The sequence below is a fragment of the Neolamprologus multifasciatus genome, chromosome 14, assembly GCF_963576455.1.
Source record: "Neolamprologus multifasciatus chromosome 14, fNeoMul1.2, whole genome shotgun sequence".
Classification (NCBI taxonomy): Eukaryota; Metazoa; Chordata; class Actinopteri; order Cichliformes; family Cichlidae; genus Neolamprologus; species Neolamprologus multifasciatus.
In genome coordinates, this window is record NC_140452.1 from 15705685 (window position 1) to 15723202 (window position 17518).

Sequence of the window (17518 nt, forward strand, 5' to 3'; positions counted from 1 at the left end):
GGCGGTAGGTGAAGTGTCTTGCCCAAGGACACAACGACCGAGACTGTCCGAGCCGGGGCTCGAACCGGCAACCTTCCGATTACAAGGTGAACTCCCAACTCTTGAGCCACGATCGCCCATTGATATATTTGCAAATTAGTACAAATTTAACAAGATAGATTAACTTAGTTGAATATAAAATATTGAACAAAAGCCCTGAGCCATTCCTCATTTCTTTTTCCTTATATTTTGCTTTTCAGAGGTTAGAACTCTTGTAATGTTCTTGGATCTTTTTTTTTTTTTTCATTTTCAGTCTGATTCTTGCACCTAATCATTTTCAGAGCACTGTTTATTTGATATGTTAAGCCAGATGACCTGTGCATCATTCAATCATAAAAAAGACTCAAACTAGACTTGTATCTACACATAACACACAACTTGGCAAAGAAACTATTTTAAACTCTGTATTAGGCACTTTGTTACTAGCAACCACAAAAGCATATAACTTGTTCACATTTCTTTTGCCCAATCTATAAAAAATTGTAAACAACACAAAACAATGAAACAGGGACATTCCCAAAGAGCTACTGGTGAGAGAAAAAAAAGAAAAGAAAAAAAAGCAGAGGGCAAAAGAAGAAGTCTGAAAGCAGTACCTGAAAGTCATGTTCTTGAGAAATAAGAACAAAATATCCAGCAAAGAGGACATGAGAGATACAAATGGCCCTTCGGCTGAGCTACTGTTTGCTGGAGTGTCGTGAGAAGTGACTTCAGGGGAATGGTGGCTGCCAAGAAACCATTCTTAAGGAAGTGTTTCTCTTCCTTAAGAATGGTTTCTTGGCAGCCACCATCAGGGAGATCAGGGAGCATCTTACACTGCGATGAATCAAAACTAGAAATTCTTAATTAAAATTGCCATCAATATATAGACTAAATCAGAAAAATGGTGCAACACATTGGAGGCTCTGTAGGTCTGAAGCTGTATTTAAGTTAGTGGTGTTGGGGATTTTTGGATGGAAATATGAACGCTGAAAAGTACGGTCAGATTTTGATGCACTGTGCAATATCACCAGGAAGGCTTTAGACAGAAAACAGAACAAAAGGCAGCCAACATCAAAATAAGAGCTTTTAATGTTCTTCAAGAAGCCTGGAAAACTATTTCTGAAGACTGCTTAAATATTATAAGAAAGCTTGTCTAGCAGAGTTCAGGCAGTGTTGAACAATGGAAGTAGTCAGTTGGTGACGTTGCCTGTCCAGTCTGAGTAAAAAAAAAACAAAAGAAATGTTGAAAAGATGCTTTCATTTTTTTAAATAATTCATAACTAAAGGAGTTAATGAAGGGTTTTCCATAACATGATTTTGCTGCTTTTTTAAATAAAGCTTTTTCTTCTGTTTTTGTTCTTTTGGTTTGGTCCTTTCTTTTTAGCCTTTAACAACCAAGATTTCTCCTCTCACAGGCCCGACAACAGCTTTGGCATCGTCACATATACACACGTGCTCAACACACAACCAGGAAGGGGAAAGGCATTGTGTCAGAGAGGTATAACAGAACCCAGACTGCGAAAAAAGGCCCTAATTCAAGCCAGTCTATCCTAGCATCAGCACCACAGTCCCGCCCCACTGGCACTGCTGAATCATCAAGACTCACCCTTAATGCACTGGAATGGCTGAGAGTTTCACACACACCGTGCCTTCTATAGTCGTATTTGTGACTAAATTAATTTGGAAGGCCGACTACTTGATGATAAAGGCAAAGATCATAAAGTCTGACTCATTCTACTGATGTCCAGTGAGAAATTGGAAGATGATATCTGTGGTTGATTTTTGGTTCACAGCACCTGATGAACACATGTGACTAAACCACTGAGTGTGGTCCTCATTTTCTTTTAGATACACGAGCTGGTCTGCACTGCAAATAGGTAGAAAGGGCCATCTGGTGCAAAAGGCACCTACATCTAATGCTGCCTCCTCTGACTGGCCACCCAAGAGTTCAGGATGTGAACTAATACTTTGCTGTAATGAATTACTCCCTAGAGATATAAAAAGAAAGTTAAGGGATGAGTCTGGAAGGCTCCCAAAGTGCTGTCAGTAGTCAATGCTAACTGACAGGAAAGTCCAACAGTAAGAGCAACAGGAAGAGGAAACTCCCCCCCCCCCCCCACAACATCCTGGATGGCCTGCCTATGTGTGACTGAATATTTTCAGATACTGTTCAGGGTCTTTGTTTGTGCCTCATAGCTGGTATTGACATGGCAAAGTTATAATGTCTAATTAGTGATTTGCAAACATCTGTGTGTACACTATAATGCTGTGGCTGGCAAAGTAATGTTATTCTACTGACAGATATTTACAGCTTGTTTTGAATACTTCTAACTGTCTGCTCCACTGCTTGTTTGTTACAGCTATTCTGGTCTCTTGACATAATTCCACCACATTAGAAGAAGTCTGGGGGAGATTTTTCAACAACCCGTCCCTCTTTCCACCTTATTTGCAGTTCTATTGAAGTCTTCCTTTCCTTTCAAGTCCCATAGTCATCTAATGGTCAGAATGTGTGTACCCAGACATCCTGAGTCACTTATGATGCCGGTTCCTTTCTGTGGGAAAGCGTGACCATGTGTGCTGTGCTCAGTCGCTCATTGCTCATAAACAGTAGCAGCACAGCCTGCAATGTAAAATAAACTAGCCGCCACAACATGCTGTCACTACCGCTAACTAGCGTGAAAACAACAACCACAGAGCCAGATCAAAGGGGTGCAGCCGGTCACACAACTCCTCGGCTTACGTGCCACTCTCGCTTTGATAGATTATCCTCTTGCTCTTTCTCGCTTTACGATAGAAGGTTATTGTGAGATTTAAGATGTAAGTCTGTCAAAGAGTTGGCGTCACATCCAGGTGAAATGGGCGAGCTGGTAATGAACTCTAAAAAGGTGAAAGCCTGCGTGTGTTAGATGAAAACTTGCCAAGTTCACCATGATGGTTGATATCACAAGGCAATGAAGAGCAGCGTCATGGGTGGTCGCTGTGTATAAATACTTTTTACTGAGGATGTTCCTCTCCTTGCCTTTCTTCATGCTCACATACAGACTATAACAAACTTTTCACCTCAAACATTCATAGCATGTTGATTCAGCATGTCTATTTCACATCCTCCGCTGTCTGCTATGCTCTATCTATCTGCATTCCTCCACATGAGCTTGTCTTTCTCTCTGAGGCACAGAGTCATTGCCCTATTTGCTTGAATTTCTCATTTCCTGTTTGGGGTGTGTATCCGATCCCTTGTTCTCATGCCCAGCACACATCAAACACTCAAAGCGAGAAAAAGAGACAGAAAGAAGGGCACACAGAAAGTATATAAGTGAGGGAATCGTGGCAAAATTTGATGTGAATGGGAGAGGTTGACTTTGAAAGGAATCGGGCTGAAGATGTCAGGACAATGGAAAGGAAAAATCTTGACCACTGTCAGAGAAAGCAAATGGAAAACCAAAAAGGAGTAGGAAACACAAAGCGCTTAATTATAATATCCACAGATATGCCTCAAAAAAGGTCAGGCTCATGTCAAAGGCTTTGGTCGTGTAAGATCACGTTTCATCTTTATCTAATTTTTAAGGAATCTGGGCTGATTTCACTTCCCTGTGCAATTTGTTTTTATTTACTCAAATTATCTGTTTAGTCAGTCATTTTCCAAATTTCCTTTAACAAGGCTGTGGTGCCAGTCAAACAGGAGGGGGTTGCTGAGCTATAGCCATTAAAAATACAGCTTCCCATAGTCTGCTTCACATTTCCATCATAAAGGACTGATTCCACTCAGGCTGTGTGTGGGCTTACACTCAGGTATGGAGTAGTGGCTTCAGTGGCTAAAGCAACTAACTGTAGTGTATTTTTTTCATGAGACAAAACTGCTTGTTTTACTGGAAAATATGCTGTCATTTGTTTTAGCACCAAATCTGATATTAAACCTATAACCCAGCTTTTAAAAACTGAAGTGAAGAAATAAAGCGAATGGAATCCTGATGCAAAGTTAAAGAGTTTCCATTTATTCTGCTATTCATTTTCATTTTTTATGGAAAAAAAACAAAACATAGATTTTCTTTGTCTATGTATCAGAAAATGATAAAAAAAAAAAAAAAAAGTCAACAAAAACAACTTAAAAAACAAATCAAAACTAAAAATAAACTCAGCTACAACCCTTGTGTGTTTATATATCTTCAAGGTAAGGAAAGAACAATAATTACCAGTAAATGTTTGCCCTTTTGAATGACTTCATACTTAAAATCTGTGTTTGAATGGAAGAGTTACAAATTAAGAAATAAAATGAGCAATAAAAACCTGTCATCAACATTAAACCAGATGCTCATTTGAGGATTTCTAGTCATAAAAATTCAAACTGTAGCCGAAAGGTAAGATTTGTATTTTATACTTAGAAGAGCACTGCAAGAAATGTAAACAGACGCTCAACAGAATATAAACACTAAAGTTTTCTATACCCTCCTTCAGTCTCCACCCTAACCACTGTGGTTACAAGTCCAAGAAACACAGGAGAAAAACAGAAGAGGTTTTAATGTGGAAAGGTAAAGCAGCAGTGTTTTTAAGCAGGTATGCATCACGTTTCTTTTCCATTTACATAAAATTTCCAACACTTTTCCTGAGGCGCAAGTGAACATGCAATTTGTCACTTGGGGATGTGGGTTAACACACTAGCTGATGGCTACACCAAACAACAGGAGACTTTATAATGCTGCTGTACTATGTGGGCAATCCCTGCAATTTATGACTCACACACTGTCAGAAAAAAGCAGCAGGTTACAGTCAAAGCCAATGTCTAAACTAACCATGACGGAAATGAGAACTAGGATGGTAACTGAAGCTCATGGGGTTTTTTATCACAACATCTTCAATTTGGCTTTAAGTCCTGTGCCCTGCCTACTAGAAAAACATGTGGTTCAAATAAACGTGACCCCCCACAGACTCCCTGAAGTCAAACGCTCATTAGTGAATTATTTTCAGAGAGTAGAGCAGAAGAAACTGTTGTTGTTTCAACTTATACATAATACTCGCCAGGACTGATAAGATGGTTAAAGGGATATAGTAAAAGAGTTGGGGGGTAGGGTACAATCACACAATTGCTACTACTATGCGCTACAAAATAATAAATATTAAGAAGGTCTGGAACAAGCCTATGTAACAATATACTCCAAGCACTCTGAGACCTCATCATTTATTGGCTTGTGGACCTGGAATGTCACTCACATTCCCACTGACCTTCATCAGTGACTGTCTCTGGTTGCTCGTATATCTCTGTGCTCCTCCATTTGTGTTTGTTTTAACTTTCTCAGGACCCCCCCACCACCACCAAAACGCCCATGTATCGTGCACCCGAGAGGACAGCAATTTCCCTCTTCCCTCCTCCCACCAAGCCAGACTTTCTCTACCTCTCTCCCTCCCACACTGTCTCTCCCACTCACTGTCTGCGTTTACTCTCATGTGTGGCTGAGGCTATAACGTCAGCTCATGCTCAGTCAATCTTGACGTGGTTTTTTTTTTCATATTTTTTTTTCCATCCCTGAAGCGCTACTAGTAAAACCATCACAGACACGCCATAGCTCAGAAAGGCGGGCGAGTCATTGGTAATCTTCTAAGAGAAAGTGAACTCACACTGAGGTTAGTAAGTGTACGGCAGAGGTCACGGACAGTGAGTCACCCAAGTACTTGGCCTCTTATTCTTCATGGTGGGATGTCGCTTGTGAGTCACTGCAACAGACTTGACTGGGTTGTATACTCTGTGTCATATGCTTTTCTTCACCATGTCAAGTTCTGTTGAACTTCTAACCCTAACCAGTCAAAACCCAAATACACCAAACTGCAAAGCTATATCTGAAAGGGCTGATGTTCTGGTACACAAGACATATGTGACTATGTACATTGCTACTAGAAAAGGAAAGGTGTTTCTATTTAAATTTAGGTTCATGTGACATTTTACAAGCCAATTATATGAGACTGAGGTGCATCAGATGTCATGTGTGAGTGAAAAAACTGTGGAGCTATGCACCTGTGCCTTGTCCCCTCATTAGTGTGTCTTGTTGCGTGCATTCAACAGTGACAGAGAGAAATGTAAGCCTGGAGGCTATGTGGAGTTATGTGGAGTGCACGTATGTGGAGTGCACGTAACATAAACAAAGTAACTGTGCCAGAGGCTGTACTTTTTTGTTATTGAGCCAACAATTTATTAAATGGGGAATTTTCTGTAGCTCAGTCAGGTGCATATTTAAAGACAGGGTATTTAAAGCAGTTATTCCAGACAGACCACGGCAAATTGTCCCACATATGAATCATTTAAGTCAGTCTTTCACTAATTATTCTTTTGAAACAAATTACTCATCATCTTAAAATTTCAATGGTTAACCTCACGTGAGGCTTAAGGCTGCCTACAAAACGAACCGGTTTTATGTCTATATCAGTGAATGTATTTACTGACCCCTGCTGGCTGATAACCTAAAATAACTCAAACGTGGATACAATTTGACATTAAACTTACCGTATATTTGCAAGTCAAATGAAGAGCTGAACAAATATCAGCAATTACACAGTTTATGTGCAGTTTGTTACATAATGTGTCTCAGCTGAGTTAAATACAGCTGCAGAATTAACTTTAATATGTGAAACTGAGAAATTGAGAAATATGTAAGAAAGAGAGGAAGGGAGAGTGAGAAAAGGTTATTTTCAAAGTTAAGGAGTGTCCAGGAAGTAGATCTTTTAAAGGAGAAACTTAAAGCATAAAATCCTCATTTATTGTTGTTGTTTGTTTTGTTTTGTTTTTTAAATCAGTTATTGGATAGTGAATCTATACATTACTGCTGAAATTTTGCTTTTGCACAACATTTTGGAAAACAAATTGAAGCCAAATTTTGCTTGCCTAAAGTTCATGGTGAAATTTAGGTTACACTGAGGGTAGAAAACCAATTTAAATAGAAGGTGTTGATACTGATTACATTCATTCAGGGGAATTCTACCTTTCACGTTAGCTTTAAAGTGTCTAAAGGATGAAAAGAATCTGTGACAGCTTATGTAATATCTGATTATCTCATTATTTTTAAGGGAATACTGGAGTAGCAGCACAAGACAGCTGATCACAGCCGGCACACATATAAAAATCTCCTTGAAGTGACAAAACAATTCACTATGTGACTTATTTCCAGGTGACTATTCTCTCACAGTTTCCCCAGCTACCAAATCCTACTTTAAATACTGTAGAAGGGAGAACAAACACTAGAGGGGCTTTTTATTTATTTATTTATTTTATCACCGATGTGAACCTCAATTACAAAACCATACTTTCACTATTTACTGATAGGACACCAAAGGAAGTTATTAGTGGACACTGAAACACACAAAAAACCCAACTAGCAAAATATCTATGTAACAATGAAATGCAAACTAGTCTAAAGCAGTGGTAGGAAACCCTGTGTGTATGGGATTTGCACATGTTTTCCACACTCACTGAAATCGCTTCTCAGGTAACTAATCTTATAACCCCACAAGTTCCTCTTTTGATTTTTATTGGAATCTCAGCTGACTCTAAATTGTATTAATTTCAGATAAATCAGAATAATTGGAATCTAATTTGGTTATTATTGGGATCTTTTAAATTGTGGGTATTTTTGCCTTCATTTGCAAAGCACAAATATATATAGCACTTACATATTTATAATGCACTTATAACATGCATGTCTTCGGACCCTGGCAGAAAGACAGAGTACTAAGAGGAAATCACTACAGGTACTTTAGGGTGAGTCAAACATGCAAACTCCACACAACGAGCCCCCTGCCAGGATTTGAACCAGAAGCCTTCTTAACACTCCACCACTATGCTAACCTGTTTCAGATCTCCTGGCACCCTCTGAGCTCGGTTCCTTGGGTGCACCATATATGATAACGACTATGCCGTTTTAGTATTTTACTGTTTAGAAATTCTTCCACGATCAGTCAAACCAGATGGTGTCTGTCTCTGCAGAAACCTGGGCAAATGTGATGGGAACACAGATATCGCTCATGACAGTGTCAAGCTCTACCACTTGTCACCACTATCCCATAGAAATACTCATGTAACTCATAATAAATCCAGAATTATTTATTCCAGAAATCATTTAACCCACACTGGTGGATCTGAAATTGGGTATAACATCAATGTACAAACACTTTTTAGCACATCTACAACAGTATCAAATGTGAAAATAATTTAGGCCATTTTAGGAAAAAGTGGTCAAATGTCAAACTAATGTCAAATGTTAAATTTGACCCGAACAGTATGCAAGGGTTACATGTTGTAGTTTCGTAATGTCACACGTATGATGATCACCCCGTAAAATTACTTTCAATATGACAAATGGTAAAAACTACACCTAACTTTGCGACCTTTACGACAGTCCATCCCAATGGCGCACATATCGGAAAACGGCAGTGAGAAGAAGATGGCGGAGGGAGGTAATGATGCCGAGCTACTCAAGGAGAAGGCGAATAAGTACTTTAAAGGTAATTTCCAAAACCTGTCAAGTCAGTGTGTTTTTTCAGTATTTTTTTTATAATTTGACACTGTGACCATTGGTTATCAGCGGCGTGATTGTGTTGCTGTACACCTCAAGCAAAGCCGGTCGCAAATACTAAGCTAAGCTAATGTTGCTCAGAGAGCATGCTAATTGTAAACCCCATTCATTGGGATCCGCGGCACTGATGGGTAACAGCAGCTAGCTAGTAGCCACTACACTCAGCAGCGACAGCACCGACGTTAACCCATGCCGTCACTCGTGTCGTGTATATTACACCACCAACTTCCCTATTTATCCAATGTCTCGAAGTTATAAGGTTTATGATCATGCGCTGTGTTTAATAGTCACTGTTTTGTTTCCATTTAGCCGCCGCAGCTGGTTAATATTGTAGTTTAAGGTGAGGTTCACATAGAACTAGAATTTTCTGTTAGCCGGCGGTTGCTTGAACAGGAAGAGTAGCGAGGCAGAGCTCCCTAAACTCATGGCAGCAGTTACGGAATCTTTAATGTAACTCAACTCTTATTCGTTTATCTGAAATGCAGTTAGATTTCAAGTCACTGAAGAGGCGCTTTTAATATTGTACGATTAGCATTGAAACGTGGTAGTCACGTTGCGCCCCCATTCAAAACACATAGATAATGAAAGTGTCTGTTATGCAACCGGCGCTAGGGTTTCTAGTTCATTTAGGTAGATTCCTTAGTAAATCAAAGCATATAAAATCCAGCTTGGACACAGTGGTGATCTGTGAAACATGCATATGAGGTTATCAGCCGTTATTCACATTTTGTATTAAATACATTGTCCAGGATGTATTTTTCACGCCCACGACAGGTCTGTCTGTCGCTGGTTAATTGGGAAACTTCTGCGGGGTTGATACTGATGAGTCAGAGTAGGTGCAAAGAAAAGACTGTTATGTGAGGGACAGGGTGGTATTTTTCTGCTTTATAATTCATATAACCATGTTAGACTTGCAGTCCCATTACCTTTCCTAATATAAGACACATTTTTCCTGGTGTCAGATTCTAGAATAGAATAGTCATTTTACATGTACAATGAAATTGTGGGTGCTCCACACCAACTGTGCTGGAATGAAATATAAATGGTAGATAGCAGGAATAAATAGCCAACAGGAGAAATGTATACAATCAAGAGAGTTATATATAAACAAGAGAAATATATGGCACACATTAGAAAACAAATATGGTCTAGAACTAGTACGTTTTGGCAGTTTTGTTTTCTTAGTTGTATATATTGCAAAACTTGTAAAACCTGATTTAGTTTGTCTGTTTGTAAAGGTGGGGATATGATTTCTTCATAAACAATGCTGAATTTAAAAAAAAAATCTTCATATGTTTGGTGACTGGTCTGCATATAGTTTATGCCCTTCAAAATAAACCCATTAAGTATATATGTGTATATATTATGTTTGTGTGTGTGTCTGTGTGTGTAAATAGTTATCATGTTAAATAATCGTGATTGACCAAAATAATCAACAATTTATTTTTGCTATAATTCAACAGTCCTATGATTAAGAAAACCATGTATCATGGCAGTGATATACACTGCTAAACACACACCATTGTAGTTTTTACAATTTCTTTCACTAGTGGGTAACTCATTACTAGGGATGGGTACCGGTATCCGGTGCCATGATGGCACCGGTTCTGACATAAACGGTAGTAACCAGACCGAAAAGCAGCGCACATTTCGGTGCTTCATTTCGGTGCTTTTTTTTTCTGAGATGTCATACACTTTGAATTCTAGCCAATCATTTTACGTTTCCGAGGATAGTAGGCGGGCCCAGGTACGTACGTACTTTTAGAGCAGAGCTACAGATTAAAAATGCCCAAGACGAAGCGGTCAAAAGTCTGGCTGTACTTCACAGCAAAATATGCAAACTCACCAGCCTGCAACAAGTGCTTTAAGGTGATACTGTGATACTGTCAAAGGAGGTAACACCTCAAATCCGATGAAACACCTGGCGACGCATAGCGGGTTTTTTTTTAAAGCAGAAAAATGCGCCGTATTTGATAGCTTGCTGCGAGACCTCACACCGAGCGCATCTACTGCGGGTGTGGTGGTGACGGATGATGATGGCAGCAGCAGCCGTTCTTCTCTGCGTGAGTAGCTTCATGTTGTTCGTGTGCAATTTACGTTGAGTAGGCTAACCACGTTATTACATTAATGCATGTAAGGTGAACTAGCAAACACTGTCGTAGTTACATGCAGCTGTCTTCTTGTTTGATGGCAGATACTCCCTTCACCCTGGCCAAAAAGGCTAAAATGACCAAAGAAAAAGTGGAAAACAGTTAAACATGAGAGGTTTTTGGACAAAGTTTGTTTTTTCCATTGTTTAAGCACTGCTTCCAGCCAAGAGTGGTATCATATATGCCCTATAGCTGCAGAAAACATTGTTATCTTTTTACAATAAAAACAGCTGAACATGAGAGGTTTTTGGACCAATTTTGTGTTCTCCATTCTTTAAGCACCGGTTTGAGCACAGTTTAAGCACCGGCACCGTTTCAAAAGTACCAGTTTGGCACCGGTATCGGATAAAACCTAAACGATACCCATCCCTACTCATTACATTATGTTTGAGCGTATGATCAAGGTCCAGTTAAACTGCAACTTTGTTTTTTCTTTTCCTTATTCAGAAAAAGACTATGAAAATGCGATCAAGTACTACTCAGAAGCCTTGGAACTCAATCCATCCAATGCCATATACTACAGCAACCGAAGCCTGGCATACCTACGCACAGAGTGCTATGGTTATGCCCTGGCGGATGCCACAAAGGCCCTGGAGGTAGACAAAAACTACATTAAGGGATATTACCGCCGTGCCACCTCCAACATGGCACTGGGCAAATTTAAAGCTGCACTAAAAGACTACGAAACGGTAAGAAGCAATAGCATTTTTGATTATTAGAAGACACATCATGTACACTTTCCATCCAGTCTAACCTTGAATAGAACAAAGTACAGAGCTCTCCACTTCCATCTGTTGCTCTGTCACCACCAGTTAGGCTCTTTGTGTTGCCCTAACAGCACCAAGTGGGGATTATCCTGTAATCCTGTCATGATGCCAATTAGATCCAGTTTGAAGGCTCTCATACCACAGTTAATAGGGTTTGTGCCTTCCTCATAATAAGCAATATAATTTAAATATAAATAGACCTTAGGGATCTCTGAAGTTCTGTCTTAGTCTCTAGTTTATTGCACAAACCAGACCACTAACCATGATATTTCAAAAAGCATATTCAACGCTTCTGTAAGCAAAGAAGGGTTGGGGCTAGATTTAAATGTGTATAACTCTTAAGATATATGGGACAGAACATCATGTGACTAAAACCATTGTTCATTTTACATATGATAATTGAGAGATTTAATCCTTTATGTTTCTGTTTCTATTTATATTCTCAGCTTTGCAGCTATACAAAGTCCTTGTCCCTATGTGTGCTTTAATGCCAGCTAAAGGTTAACCAGGGTGTTTATTTCATGTCTCTGTCCTGATAATAGGTAGTGAGGGTTCGACCGAATGACAAGGATGCAAGGATGAAGTATCAAGAATGTAACAAGATTGTGAAACAGAAGGCTTTTGAGAGAGCCATTGCCAGCGACGAGACAAAGAAATCTGTTGTTGACTCTTTGGACATTGAAAACATGAGTATGTTTGCTTTCTTATTTGAGGAATATACATTAGTATCATATAATAATATTTAATTCAGAAGGTATTAAGGTGAAAGATGTAATGTGAACCAAAAATATTCTTGACTGTGCAGCGATTGAGGATGACTATACAGGCCCAAAACTTGAAGACGGGAAGGTAACATTGAAGTTCATGAAAGAGATGATGGATTGGTTCAAAGATCAGAAGAAACTGCACAGAAAGTGTGCTTATCAGGTAATCATGGTTATTTATATGACATATAGTAGAGTGAGACAAGGAAATATGTGTATGCTTCAAATTAAACTGGTATGTATTTCTTTTTTTCCCAGATTTTGGTGCAAGTTAAAGATGTTCTGTCAAAACTGCCAAGTCTTGTTGAAATCACGTTAAAAGAGGTGAGGATTTCATATACTTCATATACTCAAGAATGAAGTGAAGTTTTTTTTAATTCACAAATAATGAGTGCAAAATTAGAGCATGGTCATATTCTCTGAGTGCTAACACTAACAAAACCCGTAATGGGAGTACAGGTAGTAGATGATTGTACATGGCCATTTTTTAAAGTTCTCCATTCTTTGTTAAAGATGTTCTGTTTCTCTTTGTCACAGACAGAAAAAATAACTATTTGTGGGGACACCCATGGCCAATACTACGATCTCCTCAACATCTTCAAGTTGAACGGCTTACCTTCTGACACCAACCCTTATGTATCCTTTGTTTTTGCTGACACTCACACACATTGGTTTTAAATTTGTGTTCACTGGAGTACTTTTCTGTGTCTAAAATTGTAACAGTCAGATGCCACAAACTTGTCCAGAACTTGTGCGTCATAGTGCTTAACCACAGCATTCAGCTGTTCAATGGTGACTTTGTGGATCGTGGCTCTTTCTCTGTTGAGGTCATTCTTACCCTTTTTGGCTTCAAGCTGCTCTACCCCAACAACTTCCACTTGCTTAGAGGTGAGAGCGCTCAAGAGTGTTGTGCATGGATCTCAGGCTGCTATAACGTGCCATATTGTACATCATGATAACTACATATCTCTGTTGGCATTGGGTTTAAAGGCATCTATTGCAAAGTCCTATAATTTATCAGTAATTTAACACCTTTCATGATTAACTAAACATTTGATAGAATATCAAACAACAACTGCTATGTTCAAATAGTCTATGTATTGTAAAAATATTGTTTTGAAGAATAGTCAACTAAACAAGAAAAGTTCACGTTTTACTTTAATGGAATACAGACCACTAACCACACAAATTTGTACCATTAGATGGTGCAACATGTCAGTGCAACATTTATTTAACCATACAAGAAACTGGGAGTAAATTCTAGTTCATAGCAGCAATGTGGTGAATGGCAGAGGTTGTTAAATAGGAGGTGAAATGCTGTCGCCTGGTGGTGAAAGTTTAAATTCTGCAGAAGGTAATCGCAAACATATCTTCTAAAGAGCGATACCCAGAAGTCAATTGCTGGATAATTGATCCTCCATAGTAATGACTGATTAAAATATCTAAGCGTCCTGTGTAATCCGCAGTAACCACTTTTAAATCTGCAGGTAACCATGAGACGGACAACATGAACCAGATGTATGGATTTGAAGGGGAGGTCAAAGCCAAGTACACAGCCCAGATGTTTCAGCTTTTCAGCGAGGTCTTCCAGTGGCTTCCTCTTGCACAGTGTATCAACAATAAAGTACTGGTAAGCTTTGAGAATGTGAACTAAAAGGGGTGACACTGGCGAGTAATTTATTTGTGCTTAAGGTGTGAATATGTATGGATTTAATTCTTATGGTTGTCATTTAAGTGGAAGTTGATTCAAAATGATGAGATATAAAGTATATAGGAGTATGCTAATGTATGTAATTTTTGTCACCTCAGTTATGCTTCTGAAATAGTATGTGTTGTTAAGATAACTTACTGATGACTATTTTTTTATTCATCACTTTTCTTGCACAATGTTTTCATGTGTTTTTATTGCTGTACTCAGTTCTAATTAAATTCTCCATGTCAGGTTATGCACGGTGGGCTGTTCAGTGAAGATGGTGTCACATTGGAAGACTTAAGGAAGATTGACAGGAATAGACAGCCTCCAGACTCAGGTGTGGCCAGACACTTAAGTCATTATAAGTTTACATTGCTATAAGAAATAACCTTTAAAAGGGATGACAAGTATAATTTAACACTTTTCCCCCTTGCGTTCACAGGTCCTATGTGTGACCTCCTCTGGTCAGATCCACAGCCACAGGTGAGTTCTCACCCACAGGTTTATACTGAAGCATAATTCAGTGCTTCCTACAGATCTGGATGCAATTTGTGCCAGTACCTGTTTTATAGATTGTCTCTCTCTCCGTCTTACACAGAATGGCCGGTCGATCAGTAAGCGAGGGGTGAGTTGCCAGTTTGGGCCCGATGTGACGGAGCGCTTCCTGGAGCAGAACAAGCTGGATTTCATTGTGCGTAGTCATGAGGTCAAAGCTGAGGGGTACGAGGTCACTCACTCAGGGAAGTGCATCACCGTGTTCTCAGCACCCAACTACTGGTAAGTAATCAAGTTACCTAACTTAAGTGTTGAGTTGACTGTTAAAAAAGTGTCACATTTTAACTGTTGTATTCTCCTTTTTTTCTCAGTGATCAGATGGGAAACAAAGGAGCATATATCCACCTCAGGGGATCAGACCTCAAACCAGAATTTCACCAGTTCACAGCTGTGGTTAGTGTCCTGTTATGTTGAGTTTAATAAAATCAATATAATAGTAATAATAATAATAATGATGATATAGAAATAAATAGTTATTTAATAAATAAAGCAGTGCAGGCAGTGTCTTCTAAAAGATTAAAAATATACCCATAATGCATAAAGTGCATGTTGAGATTTAGTCAGTAAGGTACATCACTTCCAGGTCCTTAATTAAAAGAAGCGATATCTCAGATGTTTCTACATGAAACAGGGATTGAATTGCGCTAATGGAAAAGTGGTTGAAGTGGAACAAAAACTTAAAAGTACTTCATTCTCATTAACAAAGATTTTAAAGATAAGAAACCTAGAAACAACATTGATATTATATCACTTAAGTGGATATTTTAATGAAGATCATCACTATACAAATTTTGAATATGTGGTTAGCTTAATGCACAGTGTTACAGTGACATCTGCTGGACTACTGATCTGAACTTCTCCCTCATGTTTAGGCCATTTTTTCCCCTATTCCTAATTTATAAGTAATCTGACAATTTGTGAAAATGATGCATTAGAAATCATAACACCCTGAGATGAGCAGTGGAGTCATATATTATCCTAACCAAGTGGAATAAAGACGAAAACATTAAACTACTATTAACTGCTAAAAGTTTAGCTAGTAGTGTTTTAAGAGTTTGAAAAATCTTCTTAAATTCGAATCTAATTCTCATCTCCTTTTACAGCCTCATCCGAATGTCAAGCCCATGGCATATGCCAACACGCTAATGCAGTTGGGGATGATGTAGAGACCCATCTAATCTGTCTGTGACACTGATGACCTCTCATCGGATCCGAACCATCCCAGCCACCTCGTTCCTTCCAGCGCTCGGACATGCTGTTGTTCATGCTTAGCCTAAGGGATCCCTCTCCCTAAAAAACTTCAGCTAGTTGTACGCATAAAGTGTGTGGTTTAGTTCGGATGGGAAGAGATCACTTAGACCAGCCCAGTCCAGACCTGGATATACTCCTTCACATTACCGGCTAAAACTGAACAATTACAATTTCCGTTGTCCCTTTGCCTGCTTTTGTGTTCCATCAGTGGGTACAAAAACAACCACAACATTTTCTGACGAGTTTCCTTCAAGCTGCTTTGTTTCTAAATATGTGAGCTCATCAGACGGCATCATATAGCTGGTATTTACCAAAGATCTGTAATGAAAATGATTGTTCAGTTTTTGCAAGGTGCATCTTGTGACTCTGAAACCTAGCATTGTATACTGTTGGCCTGCATACACAGAGATTAGAGCTTTGGAAACTGGTTGAAAAGCAGCATGTCTATCAGTGTTTCTCAAACCACTCTGCAGTATGTCGGTTTATTTCTCACAAATCCAAAATCTTATTACATGTATGATTCCAAAAAAACAGATATTGAGTCTCTGGGTACACACTGAAAGGTGCTGTTTGCCATTAGTGGTGTATTTAGCTGGTTCAGTCACGTGCACTGCTTCCCAGTAAGGAAGATACTGCTGCTCTCCATGTGTTCATCTCCTCGGTCGTCATTGTGCCACTGACCCAGCAGTTCCCGCACAGTCCACTCTCTCCAAAGTAGCTTGTAAAGCAAACACTGTTGGCACTCTAGTCTCCAATACATGTTCAATTACCAGTGACTTATTAACCCCGTATGTGAATTTCTTCAGTACACAAACATCAGAAATGCAATCCTGTCTTGAAACGCACAGCTGCATTGTCCAGTGGCCCTCAACTTTTTAGATAAAGAAATACACTGATGTGTATGTATATATACTGTATCATTTAAAGATTCTGTGTAATGTTTGGAGAAAAATATTGAATAAAAAAGCCAGTCCAGTGATTTTAGAAACATGCCTATCTTTATTTATGTCAGCTAATAGTCTAAGCTTTGCAGTTTCAACAAGCTTAAAAAATATTACCTTGTTTTGTTTAATTACAATGATCAGATTTTTTTTTTCTTCAATAAAATACTTAATATATGTTTCAGAAACAGCAAAGGCTACAAATAAGAATGCTATGGAAAGTATAGATCACAAAGGACAGGAAAAGCAATGGAAGACAGCAGGTTTGTACAAGTTTTTTTTCTTCAAAAATTATTCATTTTGTTTCTGATTTCATATCCATGGAAAATATGGAAGATGGTGAGGAGTATTAAATTGGAGACTAAATGAAGTAAATAATAATCACAGATCCAAACTCAAGCCAATACTTGGGTAGCAAAGAGCAAGAGTGGAGGAGATGCTATTAGCTATAAATACATTAGCTAATATTTAAAATAAAATGTAAAAAAAATAGATGGGGACAAGCTAGCAGAAAGAGCAGTGTACAGTACTGTGCAAAATGTTTGAACCCTTCTTAATTTCATCATATTTTGCTTCCAAGGAACTAGAGCAAATAACTTATCCAGGCTTACTGAAGATCTGTCAAAAAGTCTTCGACATTAGCTGCTTTTTCACTCATTTTTAGTCACACAAGAACTGAACTAAATATCAGTGGTAACAGGTTTACTATTGTGATGAATCCAAATGTAAAACTCTTCTGTACGGAGGATCTCAGGAAAAAGGTGCAACAGTGGGTGTCTACAGCCATCTGTAAAGCATGGCTCTGTCATGGGCTGCATTGTTCG

At 38.8% G+C, this 17518-nt stretch overlaps 1 protein-coding gene across 1 annotated transcript; it reads left to right on the top strand.

Annotated features, from left to right (window-relative positions):
• The first annotated feature begins 8374 nt into the window (after nucleotides 1-8374).
• On the top strand, nucleotides 8375-16741 carry ppp5c (protein phosphatase 5, catalytic subunit). The gene is made up of 13 exons (XM_085130661.1): nucleotides 8375-8502; nucleotides 11171-11412; nucleotides 12033-12180; nucleotides 12296-12417; nucleotides 12513-12578; nucleotides 12792-12890; nucleotides 13037-13142; nucleotides 13742-13884; nucleotides 14197-14284; nucleotides 14390-14430; nucleotides 14546-14724; nucleotides 14814-14895; nucleotides 15606-16741. Exons 1-13 carry the CDS (start codon nucleotides 8406-8408, stop codon nucleotides 15666-15668), a joined length of 1476 nt encoding a protein of 491 aa, XP_084986787.1. The 5' UTR covers nucleotides 8375-8405; the 3' UTR covers nucleotides 15669-16741.
• The last annotated feature ends 777 nt before the right edge of the window (nucleotides 16742-17518 follow it).

Bases quoted from the DNA above. Each gene is read 5' to 3' on its own strand.
- ppp5c (XM_085130661.1), top strand. From the start codon at position 8,406: ATGGCGCACATATCGGAAAACGGCAGTGAGAAGAAGATGGCGGAGGGA. The intron at 8,503-11,170 runs GTAATTTCCAAA...TTCCTTATTCAG, and splicing joins GGCGAATAAGTACTTTAAAG to AAAAAGACTATGAAAATGCG. The intron at 14,285-14,389 runs GTGTGGCCAGAC...TTGCGTTCACAG, and splicing joins TAGACAGCCTCCAGACTCAG to GTCCTATGTGTGACCTCCTC.